Genomic DNA, 17,531 nt, shown 5'->3' on the forward strand with positions numbered 1-17,531 from the left:
CCCCATGCCTGGTCCATTTGCCATATACCATCCGGCAAACAGCTGACACATCCCGGCTATTATGGACCCAGGCCTAATTGCCAGCAAAGTCTTTAAGCTCTTCCACGTTGGCCTCGTAGGAGGAATGGGAGGCCTATATAAATGGTGCTGCTCCCGACCACCGCTCTCATTTTGCCTGTGTGGAGTTTGCAGGCTGTTGTGCCGGAGGGTTTGCGGATGCTAAAAATATAGTTGGAGCCCAGTGCCAGTGATTTGCTCTCTGGCTTTCCTCCTGCTCCCCCTGCCTGGCCAGGAATGTTTCTGTTTTCTGTGGTAATAAAGCTTGGGATTATTTAGATGGTAAACATATTCCAGGGTATATTATTTTTGCTGGGGAGTGACAATACAGCTGCCTGGAAAGAAGGAATGATTTGGGGGATGTATTTGCCAGCCTTTTCCCACAGGTTTGGGCATGGGCACCACTCTCCTTGAAAGGGCATGAACTGGGTATTTCTCCCCCATCTCAGATTTTAATTTGTTAATTTTTTGGTCCCACAGCCCTCCTGGAACAGAGACCACGATGACACGGCATCAACGCGCTCTGGGGGAACCCCCGGACCCTCCAGCGGAGGACACACATCGCACAGCGGGGACAACAGCAGTGAGCAAGGTAGGAACAGAGCCCTCACGCTTTCTTAGCTGGCAAGATGTGCTCAAGGGACTGGTTACTGTCTTTCTGATGTTAAAATGTGCTCTGGTACCAGGGGTTTTGTGCTGAGAAAGGTCTATCTTCCTTTTTTTTTTTTTTTTTTTTCTTACTTTGACACTTTTTTCTCCATCTCCTCCTAGTAAAGGGATTGGTATCTTTATTTCTTTGACCCTGCCAGCAGGCACACTTTAGAGGAACATATGTACCAAATTTGCAGTATGCTTAATAAAAATAAGAATTGAGAAGGGTTTGGTTTTTTTCCCTTCATTCAAATGGGTTAAAAGATGAAATCTTGAAAACCAAATGTAATTAAGATTGTAGAAATGCTCGCTGCTATTTCAAAGATGCCATCGAAACTTCACTGCATATAACGAAGAGAGATTTTAGCTGGCCCATTTGACAAAATCCTGAGCAATGCTTTTATTTACTTCTTTTTACTCAATTCCAATTTAATTGAATGCAAAAACATTCTGTTTGAGTGTCAGGCCAGAGTAGCTGATTTAGCAGGGTGAGTATGAAACGAGCTTGGTGCAATGGAAGTGGGACATACTACAAATAATCAGTGCTGTCTCAGAAACTCTGAAATCTAAAAAGCTGAATTTCTGGATTTTTTTTTCTAAGAAGCTGTTTTGAATGCTTTTTCTGAACAGACCAACTGCAGCGGATTTTGTGTTAATTTAATGCAATTAAAATTTAAAAAGGATCCTTAATCTGAATATAAAAGAGAGTGCTTTATTGAAGTTGACTCTGAACTCACAATAGGTATATACTTTTAAATCTGGTTTTATGATCATGTTTCATTCAAGTGCTGTTAGACAACAAAGGAATTGTGTTTCCAAAAAAAGGTTGAGCAGTACTGATTAGCATTGCAAAGTCTGCATTTAACAAGATTAGTTTTTAAACTAAACCAGTATATTTTAATTTTTTATATGCATGGACCTAACGTACATCTCTTTATAGAATTTTAAGTATTCGAGACTCGTTATTGTTTAAAGAAAAGTTGCTGACTTCATCGCAAGTACAGCCTAGTAAAAATGGGGCCTGGAATAGTAAACTGTTGCAGAGCTGAGGCAGAAACTGGTAACCTTCTGACCTCTGACTTTTACTGGAAAATGATATGCAACATAAATTCAGGGGGCCTTTTTTCTTTCAAGTATGTATACGTATATATTCTAGTGGTGCTGTTCACAATGCTGTAGTTGAAGTGGTGTCAACATGTTCATTATAGCCCCTTGCTTTTGGAGCAAACTTTAAATCTGTGGGGTTTTTTTAAGGGTGAAAAAGCTGCTGCAAAAAAATAGGCTTTGAACTAAAACATGGTGTTTTGAGAGGGTTTTTGTGCTCGGATAGGGCTGTTCCTTTTATTAGACGGATGTGCGTGTGTTTATGTGGATATGTGCGTGGACAAAACAGCTGTGGGGAGGCTTGCCAGCTTGCTCCTAGACTGCTTTGGTAATCAAGATACTCAGTTCCTGGTGTACTTTTAAAGTTTTTTTTTCAGGCTTCATTTTTCTCCTATATATGACATTTTAGTAGTCTGGAGTGCAGATCATATCTGATGTCTTATCATCGCCATCCTGGTCAGCTCCTAGCAAGGTGCATGCTGTAAACTCAGTCAGGAAGAGTTTTGTAAAGTGAGTTTCAAGCCTGAGTGCTGCTAAATGTCTGCAGAAGGACTTGTCAGTGACACTTTATCCAGTTCTGAAACTTTTACCCAAATCCCAGTGGTTTGTTGAGGCTGGAATTGCTGCCAGTGCTTGATAGGTGTGTTTTGTGAAGAAGGCTCATTGCATTCAAACTTTAGGGAAGAGTAAAAAAACAGAAAGAGGGAATTTGCTAACTGGAGCTCTCAGGTCAAATTTGGGAAAGGTGTTTTGGAAAGGAGACCCTGTCCAGAAGGTCTCTGTTACTAAAACTTGCCTTCAGGCCACTTGACACCTGTGGAAATGGCATTGTTTTTGAGGAACAGGAATGTAGGAAGGGTAGCAGTGGTTTCGCTGAGCCTTGCTTTATGTCTTGTTTGTGTGAAATGCTCTGAAGGTTGAGACTATGGGGAAATCTTATCTGTTTAAGTACACCCACAGCTGTATGTACACCTTCTAGTAAAAAAAACAAAACAAAACAAAAAACAAAGCATGATTTTTAGCCTTTCCCTATGGGGAAGAAGTCAAACTATACGACCCTGAGGGACCAAAATGGAAGAGAAGAAAAAGATAACAAATATCCTGCCTGTCCCCAACTGTCTTAAATTTCCAAATGCTGTGATTTGATGGCTTTTCTTCTGTGACCTGATGTTAGGAGTGCAACACTGTGGTTAAACTCCTGTATTTACCTCTGCTGGGTGCTCTTCTTGGCAACAGAAGGAACCAGCATGGCACTGCCACAGCGACCGGGTGCTGTGGAGGGGTGGCAGCGAAAGGCTGGGGACCCCAGCTTGTGCTTGAGAGCATAGGAGTTAACTCGAGATGCATGTGTTGCGTGACATATATTCAGTATATTATGGGCTTCCCTATTTTTAGGAGTTTGTAAAAGTTCCTTTTGGTTCCATCTGTCAAGAGCACGTTTGCCATTTAAAAAAAAAAAAAAAAAAAAGGCAAATCTGATCACCAGAAATAAAACCCTCTAAAACTGTCTGGTTTTAGGTTGTTCTCACAGCCTACTTCCCTAGTTGGGGTAGGTAAAAACACCTTCTGAGCCAGGTTTCCAACCTGGCTGAAAGTGTCACAAGGATGTACATATGAGCTTTGCATTTTCAGAGAGGCACACAGACTGGAAAGCTTAAGCCCTTTAGCAAGACTTTTCTCCCATAGTCCTTAACCCAGGCTATGTTAAGGTCTGTTTTTGGACTTTTAGGTGATTTTTCTTCTTTACCTTGCTCATCACTACAAATCCTTACAAAGCATGTTTTTAACCTATTTATGTCATAATATGCAGCACACATTGAATGATTGCCTTTGAAAACAGGAGAGATGTTCTTTCCTGTAGACATTTTAAAGTCTTTTTTAACATGTAAATTTATTTACTTAGTAAATAGTAATGACTCCCAGCTGCTTCGATCTATTGTAGAAATCCATATTTAACTGCTAGGAAGCTGTTCTGGGGTCTCGTGCCACTGAACAGCAGGGTATGTTATTGCATAGTACGTTGACACAACCTCTTCTAAAGGCCTGGTATTGTGTCATCACAGGGGATAGTTATAGTACAGGAATGCAGAATAATATTATGAAAAAGTTTTCCCATTGCTCTGAACTTAACGGGAAGGGCCTTTGAAGGTCTGTCTCCAAATGGTGCAAAGAGATCTGAATTTATGCAGTGGAGAAATAACTTGCTAAATTCTATTTAAAAGAAGAGAAACAAATTCTTGTGTACAGGCAGGTGTTGCAGAGCTCATGGCAGCACTATTTTATCTTATTGCATCCTCCAACTTGAAAAGATTCCTGTTTGGTGTATTGAGAAATCTATTCTGTTTGTTTTTCAAACAGTGGGGCCAGGAAAATGCTGAACAAAGCCCTGGTACAGTCACTTTTAATCTAGAGTGTAGCTCTTTATTTCCCGTGTTTAGCTCTCCTACATGGTTTAAAAGAAAAAGCAAAATAATCCGTCAGTGTCACCAATTTGTGCGTATTGTTTCTTTCCCATCTTCTTTTTTTGTCCAGGCCTCAGCCTGGGTTCAAAACATTTTTTTAACCTCCAAATAATTGTTGCTCCTTCAAGCCAGGAGTAGAAAGCAGCGATATTTCTTTATAAAAATGTATCAATGGCTGCAATGTTGGGGGTTTTTTTCCAGGCTTTTGTAGGAGTTCGAGCAACCTATAGGCAAAAAGGCAATCGGGTTTATTATTGCCGGGAATCTCCAGGCGGTTGTTTGGAGGCTGCAAAGGCAGGCGGCAGAGCCGGGAAGAGGGGGAGAGAAGGGCCACATTATGTTCCAGATGACTGAGCAAGGATTTATATACCAGCTCTCCTTTTTTTTTTTTTTTTTCCCTCCCCTTTTTTTTTTTTTTTTTAACATGGGAGAAGAAAAGTAATAAGAGCGGGGAGGCATTTGAAGCGGTCAGATGGCCGATGACTAATGGGATAGGTGGGCAGGAGCCCGCGGATTGGGTGTCTTAATGAGCACATTTCGCACCGAGTTTGGGCTGCAGTTCCCCTTCACCTTTGCCCTTTATTGACCGAACTGACACTTCATTTTTCACATACTTCCAATTATGGCTGAGCTTAAGTGTTGCCCTGCCTCCTTTCTTTCTTGCCTATGGACGGCTTGAGAGTGGCTGAGGCCACAGAAGATATTTTAATTTGAAAAACTACCATAGCAAGGCAGGTTTAGGGTGTAACCTGAAACTGCTGTCACTTGGCAGTTTCTCCGATGAAAACAAAAGTTTTAATGTTTCTTGTTTAGCGCTTCCCCCCCCCCCCCCTCCTTCTCCGTGGTGAGGTGGGCAATTGCTTTGGGAGCCAATGGGTTGGTGACGGGTGTTTTCCTCGGGGTAAATCCTTTCTGGCAGTACAGGTGTCCTGGGTGGGAGTCACCCAAGTAAAGAGGCAAACCCAAGTGAAAAGCAGTGCCGTGCTTGAACGATGACTCCTTGTTCCCTCCCAACGCGGAGTCTTCTCAAATGGCTTCATGTGGTGTGATGCCCTGCAATGTCCTTTGCTGGATGCTCTCCTCATGGAAAAGGAAAGCATCATTGTGCTTGCACTTCTCAAGCCTTAGACCAGTGTGGGTTTGTTGTTTTGGTAATATTTAATGCATGAATGCAGATTTGAGTGTGGCCTGGCTGTGAAGCTTTGAGAAGTGGCTGAAAATGATGCTGGGAGAGGCAGGTGGGATGAGGAGATGGACGAATCTGCAGTCACCCCTTTGCTGTACAGGGAGAACCCTGATATATCTCCCACTGCTCAAGCCTGTGTGCATTTCCACGTTGGCTTTTACATGCAGAATCCTTCCAGGGCGGAAATGTCTGTTTGCTTTTGCAGGGCTTAGGGGGTTTCGGAGCATGCGGTTTTCCTACCAAATGTGAATTCTGTCGGAAATAGTTGGAATAAGTTGCGCTCACATGGGGTGGGTGGGTTTAAGAACAAAATAGCTGCTGTTAGACCTTCACTTCCCAGCAGCACCACTGGATTTTGCAGCGTGGTTTTCACTACTGGCTCTGTCACTTGAAGTTTGGGTGAGTAATGAGTGGACATGTCACCTGAGTGCCGGTGGTGATTGCTTTACATTTAAATACATGGAGACTATATCGACAATTATTTACATCCAAACAGTGGCCCCTAAACCACAGAAGTATTTATCTCAAAAAAAAAAAAAAAAGTATGAAGTATTACCTATTTTATTATGTAGCCCTCTGGCATAGTAATGGCATGGCATATTTTTACTATAATATGGTAATAAAAGAATATGTAAAAGGCAGACAAAGGTTCTGTCTTTTCACTAAGGTGACCCCTGTTACCAAGTAACTGCTTTACTTATGAGCTTATTAAAAACTCAAAAAAAAATGAGCTTTTCATACTTCACAGGCATTGATGTGAAAATGAGCTGTCCTGCGAGTAGTTTTCTTGATCATTTTTAGAACAATTGATTAGCCAAAGAGCCGCTGTCATTAGTTGACATTGACTGATAGCAATTTGTCACAAGCTCCGAAGGTCAGCCAGGCAGTGGAAGCTTCGGCTTGTCTTTGATTGACCTTTTCTGATGCCATTATCATGCGATCGGTTAGACTGGATGTGACCCTCGATTAGAAAAGACAGGGCATTAGTCAACAGGGGCTGCTCCCTGTGTTTTTTCTGGTGCTTTATGTATTGTGAATCCCGAATTAAGCGTAATAGGCTTGTTTGAAAACGGAGCAGTATCAGTTTTCTGGCTGAGGCTCTGCCATCCCCTTTTCTTTTCTTGCTTTTCCATCAAGCGGGCAGTGCTCACTTTGCTTTAAATCAACATGAACACCTGTATCCTCTTCCTTTGACATGAGATACGAGTTTTAAACCAGGCCCATATTTATCTGAAACTCTTCGTGTAGGTGTGTATTCTTCAGCAGCACCAGCATTAATTATTTTTATCTCCCCAGAATCATGTTTTATTTTTTAACAGTGATTGAGTAGTTGAGGATTATGCTCATAACAACATGATGTCAATTTATCATTCTGCTCTAAAGCCAGGGGGCGTGAAACTGGTTTTTTCCTCCTTCTGGTTTAGTTTTTTTGTTGTCTTTTTTTTTTTTTTTTTTTTTTGGGTCTCATCAGCCTGATTCAGCTGTTAAAGTTAGATTTTGGCAGCATTCAGCCTCTGTGGCTCAGCTAGGCAGGGTTACACTTCCACTACGGTAAAAGGGAGTGACTCCTCTCTTGGAAGTGAGTGTCTGTCGTGATTTGAGCATTAATCTATTCCCAGTGTCAGTATTTATTTCAGTTGCTTGCATTAGCTTAAATGTCTGTTATTAACAGGCGTTTTTCTTTTTGTTTTGGCAAAACTAGCTTAAAATACTTATAAATGTTGCTTGTTTTGCCTAAATTGTGGGTAACATCATCGTAAATGAATTTTTTTCCTTGTAAAAAAAACCTTCCTTCCTCCCATTTGCCTTTCAGGGGAAACCTGAATTTCTCTGTCTAAGCACCAACTTGTTTTTCAGGTCAGCCCCCAGAGATAATAAGCAGTTCAAAACCAGCACAACCGTTTCAGCACGGTTTAATGCGACTTCCAGTCTTTGCTTAGGAAAAGCTTCCAGCTGGGAAGGGAGCAGAGAGGCGATCACGTCAGGAGGCAGATCCTGCAGGCTGAAACTATTGCCATCGCTGGCAGAGCAGAAGGAGGGAAAAAGAGTTTGGAAACTGTTTACCTTTAAAGTGGCTATGGAAATACAAATATTCCTGACTTCTCGGCCTATCTGTAATCAAGCAGCAAAACCCATGTGCTGGAGTCCTTTCCCCCCTCCTTTTTTTTTTTCTATTTTCTTGGCAAGTTTTTCTAAACTTAGAAATGTCTAGCCCATTAAACATCTGTGTGGCTGCGCAAGCTGATGTATACATAGATGTGTACTTAAGAACATGGTCCTGACCCTGGAATGAGCATCCCATCAGTGATGCAGGGCTTTTGCAGCCCCCAAAGTGTGTCTGCACAAAACCAGGTGTCTTACTGAGGGCAGGATCTTGGATATGCTGAACAGGGAACAGTGGTGGAAAATATCACATTGCTAAATCTCATCTTGGGCCGTTACCTAAAAACTCCTGTGTAGGACTGAAGAGCATCTTTCTTTCCTCCTTGGATGGGGTAGAGAGAAGTTTGGTTGTAAGAAGTTGTAGAAATTGGTTTGAAGTTTTTAGTGTCCAAGATGCCCTATTTTAGCAATACCTAAGTCGTGTGTTTTCAGGCTTGCTGATATTATTTAATTTAGAAACAGAGTTGCTTTATTCTGATGTGGCTTTTTGTGTCCTATACATCCTGGATGTTTTTCACTTATGTTGTGGTGGCTTGGAGCAAATGAGCTTCCCATATGGCCCGTATTAGAGGCCATCTTAATAGTCCCATCCTAAGGGCACCAACTCTATCTCCATTTACCTGCCATGTCCTAGTGGTTTCAGCTGAGTCTTGCTATCTGCTGCAGGCAGAGTGAGACTTTAAGGTGTGTGTCATTAACTTCTTTAAACTGGAAGTTAAAAAACCAAAAGTTGTAATCTTCAGATGTTTCTTTTGAGAAACATTTTATCACAAGGAGCATAAACCCATAAACATGCCGTGTTTCTGGATTAGTGATGCAATAGGATGTGCCATTGGGCTGCTTGGCACAAACCATTTTCCTGTCTCTCTCGTGAAATGCTGTGAGGGGAAAACAAAAGGATGACTAAGGTTGGAAGAGAAGTCTTTAAAATTAGTTGTGTATGGAGAAAGTGGGCGCTTGTCCCATAATGCAAGAAGTAAGGGTGGGTGTTCATGACACATGAGCTTTTCGGAGCGTTAGTAGGTTTAAAACATACAAAAACGTTTTATGTGTTGGGTTCAACTTATTGCTACAGTGTGCTGAGGAGCTCAACAGCGGACAAAAAGAGATTAGACCAATTCATGGAAAAATCGGTCCTTCTGTGGCTATTAAAAACCCTGGTCCCGATGCAACCACTGGCTCAGGAAGCTGCCCAAGTGCTGATTGTCAGAGCTGTGGCACAACCGCATCCGTGTACCCCCTCTTTCTATAGGGTTTTCCTAAACACCTATTACTGTTCACGGGAGACACCGACACAAGATCGAGTTACTTGGACACATCTCCTCTAGTTTCTATGTTAAAGTAATTTTTTTATAATTCAATTCAGGAACTAAGATGCGGGATTTTTTTTATTTATCCTTTTTTGATGGCTATTGCTAATGCCAGCATGCTTTTGTTGGGAAGAAAGTAGACATAAGCTTGTATTTTCTTGCCCTTACTACCCCAGTGGTGGGAATGGTTTGATGCTATTCATTCAAATTTGACAGGTGATTGCTTCTGTAAATGAATGCACTCAAATCATAATTGTTGCAACAGAATTGTTTGATTACCTGGCGGTAGCCTCTTTCTCTCTGATAGCTTTTGGATCACCTGTTTGCTGAGAGCATTTGACAGTCCTCATGTTTATTACCCAATTGAATGTCAGTAGCAATTGCAGCTAAAGATAAACGAAAATGCAAGTACTTGTTGACCTTGACTTTTTTCCACAAGATATTGGACTTGATGGCTCTATTGCTGTTGAACTGATAAGAGTTATAAACAGTAGTTGAAGGAAAATGTTTTATTCCCAGAGGAAAATACCACACTGCTGTGGGAAATGGCATCTGACTAGCACTCTTTGCCAAATTTGCTTGGTTCACCTTCATTTAGGCTGTGGGAAAATAAAATACAAATTTCCCCTTTTATGACTTTAATATCTCTGCAAACGTGCATTCCTGTGCTCTTTGTAAAGTTTTGTTGGCAGACTGTGCCAATAACATACAGCGAGCACGAGACCTCGCCGTGTTTTATGATGTGCTATAATGAGGATTCTCAATTCTTCCTCATTTTCGGGCTGATTTGATAATTACAGGGAGGGAGCAGAGCTTTCTTCTCCTATTCCATCGGAAGCTTAATATGTCTATAACCATAGAAGACTGGGAAACGTGTGGCTGCGGGTGCACATTGCCGGAGTGGGGCTGTGCTGGCGGGAGTAGAGCCTGAGGATGAAGGCAAAGTGATTGCAGGAATAGGGGAATGATACTTTCATAGGCCATGTTTGCACTCACTTTTTAAAGCAAGGTCCCACATGGGTTCCTTTGCAGGTTTTTGGGAGGAGGGGGCAAATTTGGTGTCACCCCTCCCAGCTGCATTTGGGGAATGGAAGAAATGAGTGCCTGCACCAGCAAATCTTCCTGCTATAACCTCCCCCTCCCCATATATATATATATATATATTTATTTATTTCTAATCCTGCTCCAGTATGAAATCTGAAAGGAAGACTTCAGTGGAAACAGGAGCAGGCAATAGGCTTTGAGATCTTCCAGGATGAAAGTCACTGTATAAACATAATACATAAAAAGCACAAAAGACAGTGGAATTATATTCTTTAAAATATAAGTCCTTCCTCTCTTGGCAACTGCTCTGATAAACTCTGTACAGTATTGTAGGAGCTTGTTAAAGCACCAAAATGCAGGATTAAGCAGTGCTGTAACAGTTAGCAGAGTCAGACTAGTAATCTTATTGCATTGTATTTTTTTGGGGTAAGATTAAGCCGGCATTACATTATATGTTTGTGGGCGGGGGGCCATTCTTCAAGGGATTAATTAATAGGATCAACGCTGTAAGATGCTGACATAATTTTTTTCTAAGCACATGGATGCACACAGGTTTTTTTATTCTTCTTCTTCCTTTTTTTCTTTTTTTTTTTAATTTAATTTTAAATTCATGAATGAGGTGGGGACTTTCTCTGAGCAATCAGGGCAACCCCTGCAGCAGTGGCAGCATCAGAGTGACCTATCACCATATAATTCATCGGGGACCGCTTCTCACTGGCCTGGTGACCCACTAGTTGGTGCCATGTGAAATACCAGAGAGAGAGGCCTGATATCCCTTCTACCTGAGCTGGTGTGGGATTGTAGGGCTGTGACTAAGCAAATGTCTGATGTTGCTCTGTCAGGTCTTTGAATGAGGGTGCTCTTGGTAAAACCTTCCACTGTTCCAGCTTTGGCTCTTTCGCCGTGTTACCTCCTCCGTGTAGCCTTTGGTTTGACACACTTGAACCTTTGCTAGTCGGGTCTGGAAGGTGGGAAAAGATGTGGGAGAGCATGGCTGGGGCAGTGATGTGCAGTGGGAGCAGTGTCACATCAGGGCAGACACTAACACCCCAGGGCCCTCTGCCCCCCTATCTCCCTCTGCAGCTTGGGAACTTCCTCATTGTTGGGCGGTACCTCTGGCATCTAATGGCCATGGATTATACATGTAATTTATTTATATATTATAAATATTACTCCATTGTAAGTATTTGTTAATATATTTTATTTTCTTCCTCTTGAGTGTTTAAAATCAAGCACAGAGTTTGCAGTCAGTTTTTTGTGGTTGTCCTTTGCAGAAGTGTAATGTGGAAGTGTGGGAAAGAAGAAAGAGCATATAAGTAAATAATGCAGGCAGAATAGCCTTTTTAAATACTTGTTCCTTGGCCCTTGTTTTCCTGTGACTGGTTCTGTTCCTCAGGAGAGAGACAGCCCTTGCAACCTGGATGCTGTGTATTGTCTGAAGGTTGTGAGTTCATCTTTTGTAGAAGGGCAGGAGAAGACCTGCTAGGAGACACCACTTACGTCCTTGGAAAAGAGCTAATGGTGGTGGAAATAACCTAACTGATTCTTAAAATCTTCCCCCAGTGCTCTGAATAGCAGTGTCACATGGATGCATGCTAAATATATTCTGGAGTCTGTAGCGTCCCAATGGACCCCGAAGAAGGCATATCTTAGCTCTCTCTGGTCAGCGAGTGAAGGTCATGGAAGCAAGGCTTGTAGGATGGAGAATCTTTTGTTGGTCTCATTGCTGTGCCAAGAGGATCTTCTCCCTTTCTCCCTTCCTGACACAGCACTGAGGGAGAAACCCCACTGTGGAGCTCCTGCTTGGGCCCCTGGATTATAGCACATGTGCTTCTGCATCAACTGCCTTCCTAAAGCAGGGGAAAGAGGGAATGGGGTCAGCATTAACTGAATGGCTCAAAATAAAGTGTCATCATTTAAAATGGAGTTAAAGTTTCAGGGCACTGTAACATCAGTGTAGCAGCCTCTTGCTAAAGAGCAGGGAATAAGATGCAAGCAAATTGCAGCAGGGGGGAAAAGAGACAACAAAGTGGAATTGAAGTGTGTTCATGCTGTACTCCTCCTCCCTTTCCCATGTAGTAAAGCATCTATTTATCCTCTCCTGTCCCCTCATCCTGCCTGTGGCAGTGAGGATGCCCCAGGAGAGGCTTTTGCGCAGGATTCTGCCTGTTTTCTTTTTCTGGTATCTGTCTGGACTAACCCGCAAAAATCTGCTTGAGGTCAGCTGTGTAGAAGCAAAAATAGTGGTGATGTTAATTCAGTATAACTATTGGACAGAATTGGTGTAGTTTTGTGTTGTTGTAGTTCTGTGACGGGCTGTAGGAAAGCTGAGGGCTGTTGTGTCAGTTGGTGAGCAGGCTGAGCCACCAAATCTTTGAATGTCAGTGTATAAATATTTATAGTTTGTGTGTGTATTTGTTCCTATACGTGCTTGGATGTGAGTACTTCCCACTATTACACATTTTTATTCTGTGAACCTGGCAAGAAAGGTGGTAAAGCAACCACCCATATGAGGTATAGGGCTTTTTTAGAACCTTTCAAATTTCCTTTACAAGGAGCACTGTGGTAAGTGTCTTGGTGTTGCAGCTACAAGAAACAAATTAGGAAGCGGTGCTAATGTTAGTGTCTCACCACATATTTAATCCAGCTAAAAAACCCTGAGGTGGCCATGATTTACTAAGCTGAACAGCAGACTGGCAAGCAGAGAGGGCTGGCAGAGCCATCTCATCAGGAAACGTAGAGTTGGTGACTTGCTTTAATTGAATCCAAATAATGTTGGTGACTTGGTTGAATTTAATCCCAATAAAGTAACCAGCTAACAGTCTGCAGGAGGAACATGTTTGTCTGAAAGGCAGAGTATGCATATTATGCAATGTTACAACCTGGCTTTCCATACCTAATGTTTTAATATAAACTAGAATTGCTTTGTACAGACGAATTGAAATTCCATGTGTTACCAATATACAAATTTTATTTACAGTTGCAGCTGGTGTAGGTGAAATGACAGTATTAAACTTAAAAATGCCTCTCAAGTTGATAAATGCCAACTTGATACTAAACACATTAATACTCTGTTAAAATTAGCAGTCAATTTACTTGAATATTGGAGGTTAGCCAGGGATGGATCTGAAGTTGTATTAGGTATATCGTACTGGTCTGAATACATCATATGCTGTTGCAAAAGCATTGTGCTAATTTTAGCTTACAAAGAGGATGAAGATAAACTGCCTGCTGCTAGTTTGCCATATGCTATCCTGGTGATAATATTCAAGTCGAAAATATTCTGCAGAGAGTCTTATTGTTTCACTGAAAGAAAAGTGAAAAAGAGTTAAGCAAATTTCTGCTCCGTAAATATATACAGAATAATGAAATAAAGCAAATCTCAAATGCTGGTAGATGAGATCTGTGAAATTTGTTTTGGTTTTATTGGCTTTCATGGGAGTCAACAATTTGTTTTAGTATATATTTGATCCAATTTTATCCATTTCTCGCATGTAAATCTTAAAATCAATCTAAATAAAAATTGATCTTTGTTCTGGTAGGCAAAAATATAGTCTGAGTTGCTCCTAACTAGTTAAGCCTCCCATCCTTCAAGTTTAGTACAGGAATAAAGTCTCTGCTGAGCTGATTTTTTCAGGAGCTTCTCCTTTTGCTTTGTTTATTTAAAAACTCAAAACATATTCCACTTTCCATATGGGGAGGATTTTGCTTCTGTAACTTCACTGAGGAGCATTTGCCTTCTCCATCTGGCCCTGTAGCCAGGAGAGGGGTGCATGGGGAGGGGGTGCCCTGGACCCCCCGGGGTTAGTAGGGCTTGGGGGAAGCTTTGCATTAGCAAGTGGTGAAAAGCTTGACCTTCGAGTGACCTGGGTCAAGCAAACCCCCCACTGAAGTGTCCCATTTGGACATGGATACCTGTGGGGTGAGGGAGGAGATAAAGGACGGGGGGAGGAAGATAAAGTAATCCCATTGACCTGGGAACTTCTCAGATATTACAAGCGAGGGAACGTCGGGAATAATAAAAGAGCGACAATATTTGCCTGCCCCCCGTATCTGTGTAATGTCATTTCCAAAAGGCTGAAGTAGATAATAGCAAATGTGCTTTCAAATATCAGATCAATCTCTTGAAGTGATGGGGAAGACTGGATGCTCTGATCTGACGGGTGCTGGAGAGTGTAATACAATCCTCGTTGCAGCAGAGAGAATTGTATAAATGGACAAAGATCTGCTGATTACATCTTTTGCTAAAGCGTTAAGTAAAAGATCTGGCTATAAGAGATGGCGGGTCTACTATTGTCTGGTCTTCTGACTTGTTTTTATAGGGGTTTTCACAGGAACAAATACCAATTACCAAAATAAAAGCAAGCGGTGTGGCCGGTCCGTATCATGGTAGGACACATGCTCTTGAGTCAGCGTGGGCAGGAAGCTTGGCAGGTCTGTCTCCCACCATTACCATTGCATCTTTATCTCTCTGCTTCATTGTTTGCCACTGGGTGCTTGAAATTCCAGTTTCCAAGTAAAAGCTTCCTGTTTCTTGCATTCAGTTTGGTAAGACATAAATTTAGCTATCTATCAAGGAAGGCTTTTCTTTTTTTCTTTTTTTTTTTTCTTCTTTTCCTCAAGTAAGACAAAGTAGGAAGAAGAAATTAATTATGATTTGGTGATAAGAAGTAGAATTTTGCATTTTCCCAGATTCTCAGTGGCAGGAAGCACGAGGTTGTATCCTTGTGATAAGGTGATGGATGGGAGCTAAATTCAGCCTTTCCATTCTGAGTAATTTTAGAAAGAGCCCTGAAGTCCAGATCTTGTTTAGAAACAGAGATGGGCATATTCAGCCTTCATTAGCCATAGTTTCCTTGCAGTAGCCTCACTGCTTGTAAGTTTTTACTGTTCTGTGCAGTATTCAAAGCTAATAGTGTTCATAATCTTGTAGTCTTCTCAATCCTGAATTTCCCTCCAGAGAGTTTCTCTTTCTCTCCATTGACTGTGAAGGGACTTGGGGAGGACTAATGGCCTCGCTCAGACGCTTAGCTGGGCAGTCTGACTTAAATGCTTAGAGTAGGCATGAATCTGTTCTAAAACTTGCCATTCCTTTGGAAAGGAAATGTTTGCTCTGCGTTGAGAAGCAGAATAAAGGGGTTTATACTGGTGAAGATTAAAGGAGTGGGCCTGGGCATTGTATGTGTAGGTGAGGCTGTGTCCTCTGCAGCTCCTGAGCACACTGGCTTGAGCATCTCATGACACTTGTTGTATTTGCAGACCTGTAAGGGTAATAAGTGTTCAAAAATATTGGCATCTATAGAAAAAGACATATGTATATGATATTTTAAAAAATATTATTTAGGGCAGGCATTGTCTGTATTCCCTTGCACAGCTGCCAAGAAGCCAGGTTTCCAGCGTTCCCTGCCATCAGGATGTTGCTTGCTTCATTAGTGCTTACGAGGTTTTGGTTGAGGGTTTTCACACGACACTGGGAGCTCAGGACTTAAATATAAAATCTGATGGATGGGGCTTGTGGAACTTGGTAGCATTGCTTTGCTCAGCTTCCAACTAAACAGCTTTGAGGTCTTGCATGAGATGAAAAGCTCCATGAGAGAAAGCCTTGAAACAAAACCTGTTGCTGACTTGAGGTGGTAGGAATGGCCGTACTTAGTTTTGTTGTGCTGTTTGGGCATGAGGTCTTTTGGCAGCTGGCACTGCAGCACTCGGGACTTCTCTCCATGCACCATCCTTATCTTTTTCTAAATGTAAAACCAGAGCTAAACCTATTTCTACTCCAAACTAAAAAGATGTGCCTTGGCTCATTGAAGTGTACTAATACGCATTCAAAAAGGTTCATTTGTCCACTTAATTTTTTTCATCATATTTGTAGGAATCATCTCTAGCAGATGAGGTAGAGGGGTGACGGGTTAATAATTTTTATGCAGAATATTGAACTCTTATTTCCATTTTGAAGTCTGCTTTGGATGCTGTCCTGAAAAGTATCTCTGGATTGTGTGCTGTGACCCCCTTGTGCCCCAGAAACTTGAAATTCAGGGCTTACTTCCTTGGGAGGCTGTGAGTACAAAGCCTAGGGATGGTGCTGGAGGTTTGCAGGCACGGAGGGAGGGCGGGTTACTGGCAGCAGCAGTGTGGGCTTTCATTCAGCACCTTGTCAGCGTGCCTTATCTAGGATCTTGAGGGATGGCTCTCCAGGGTAAACCCAGGGAAGGGAGCTGACTGAGGTGTTTCCAGGGATGTCCCGGCAGAAGCTTTCTCGTGAGCTGTTCTGCTTGCCCTGCAGGAGCTGTAACCAGCACAGATCCCTTCAGCGCCTTGGAAAGTTGGGCTTTCCAGCATGTTTGTTGAGTGCTTTGAGACTTTGACCTCCTTATTTACAACTCGTGTCATCTTTGAGTGGACGTGTACAGCACCTGCTGTCTTCAGCCTCTCCTTCCATGCTCTTGCATGAGGTTCATGTGCAACCTTAAATATGCAGGAAGTTTTCTGTGCTGGTGAAGGGTTAGCATAAGGGATAGCCATAGCTTCCACATGGTCCTACAGGCAGTTGCCCTCTCTAGGTCGGTATTCCCTTGTTTAGGTCACTGCTGAGATCATATTAATTGCAAATATGGTGCTTATGTCAAAGTCTTTTTCATAAAAACTGTTAGGTATAGATAAGAATGCTTTTTAGCTGAACTTTGAGTTTCACCCCATGATTATAGATGAAAATCTCTGTCTTCCCTTCTCATCTGCCTCAGCCACAAATTGCAGGTGCAGCTGGTCAGGCAGTTAAAATGACAAAACTCAGAGTTGCTTTGCATAGAAACCAGCAGCACGATTAGCAATGGTTCAGAGGCTGGCATTGGTGACTGTTCAGAAAATTGGCAAGTATTTGTGAAAGCCTTTTCTGGTCTCAAGAGAATCACCTCTTTTGGCATCAGTGAGTGTTGCTTCAGAATTGTGATGGGAAAGAGTGCAGGTCTGTGACTAGAGACTTGCTTTTCTGCCTCAATATGGAGACGCTTGCCTGCAGGTTCTAAGAGATCAACTGTACAGCAAAAGTTGTGTATGGAGGAAGCAAGGAGTTCACAAACAGTTGGAAAATTGTGTTTGCTCAACGTGAAATGAGTTTATTAGAAGAGACTCATTCAGAGTGGAAACGGGAACTAGTGTTTATGAGGATTTATTTGATTGTCTCAGGATAATTTGAATACAGGTTTGCAAGTATTTTCTTTCCTTTTTTTATGCACATCTGAGCGTGTCTCTAATATATGTATTACAAAACTGTCCTGACCTTTATAAAAATAGGCTGCTAATGTTTTGCCTGACTTTATCAAGTTGCAGCATGAAAGAACCACTCTGATTCATATTTTTAAAGGATGTTTTTGTGACCTCAAAAATTGATACTTCCTTAGCCAGTGCCAGAAAGCCCTTTCTGTGGTTTTAGTCCCCATTTCTTCAGCAATTAAGACTCAGGTGGCATCAGAATAACAACAGATTTTAAGAGCCACTTTAGCCACCTCCGTCATGGGGAGGAAGCCTGCAGAGCTTCTGCAGAGCCTCAGAGCTCTG

The 17,531-nt window shown here is 42.0% G+C and overlaps 1 protein-coding gene across 3 annotated transcripts in view; it reads left to right on the plus strand.

The window, feature by feature from the left end:
* MEIS1 (Meis homeobox 1) overlaps positions 1-17,531 on the plus strand; it is a 207,322-nt gene that overhangs the window by 125,926 nt on the left and 63,865 nt on the right. For all 3 annotated transcript variants that reach the window (XM_032683048.1, XM_032683049.1, XM_032683047.1), the window contains exon 7: positions 538-649. In XM_032683048.1, the coding sequence (XP_032538939.1) occupies positions 538-649 (112 nt within the window). The remainder of the gene's footprint in view (positions 1-537; positions 650-17,531) is intronic.

Source organism: Chiroxiphia lanceolata, chromosome 3, assembly GCF_009829145.1.
Source record: "Chiroxiphia lanceolata isolate bChiLan1 chromosome 3, bChiLan1.pri, whole genome shotgun sequence".
NCBI classification, from domain to species: domain Eukaryota; kingdom Metazoa; phylum Chordata; class Aves; order Passeriformes; family Pipridae; genus Chiroxiphia; species Chiroxiphia lanceolata.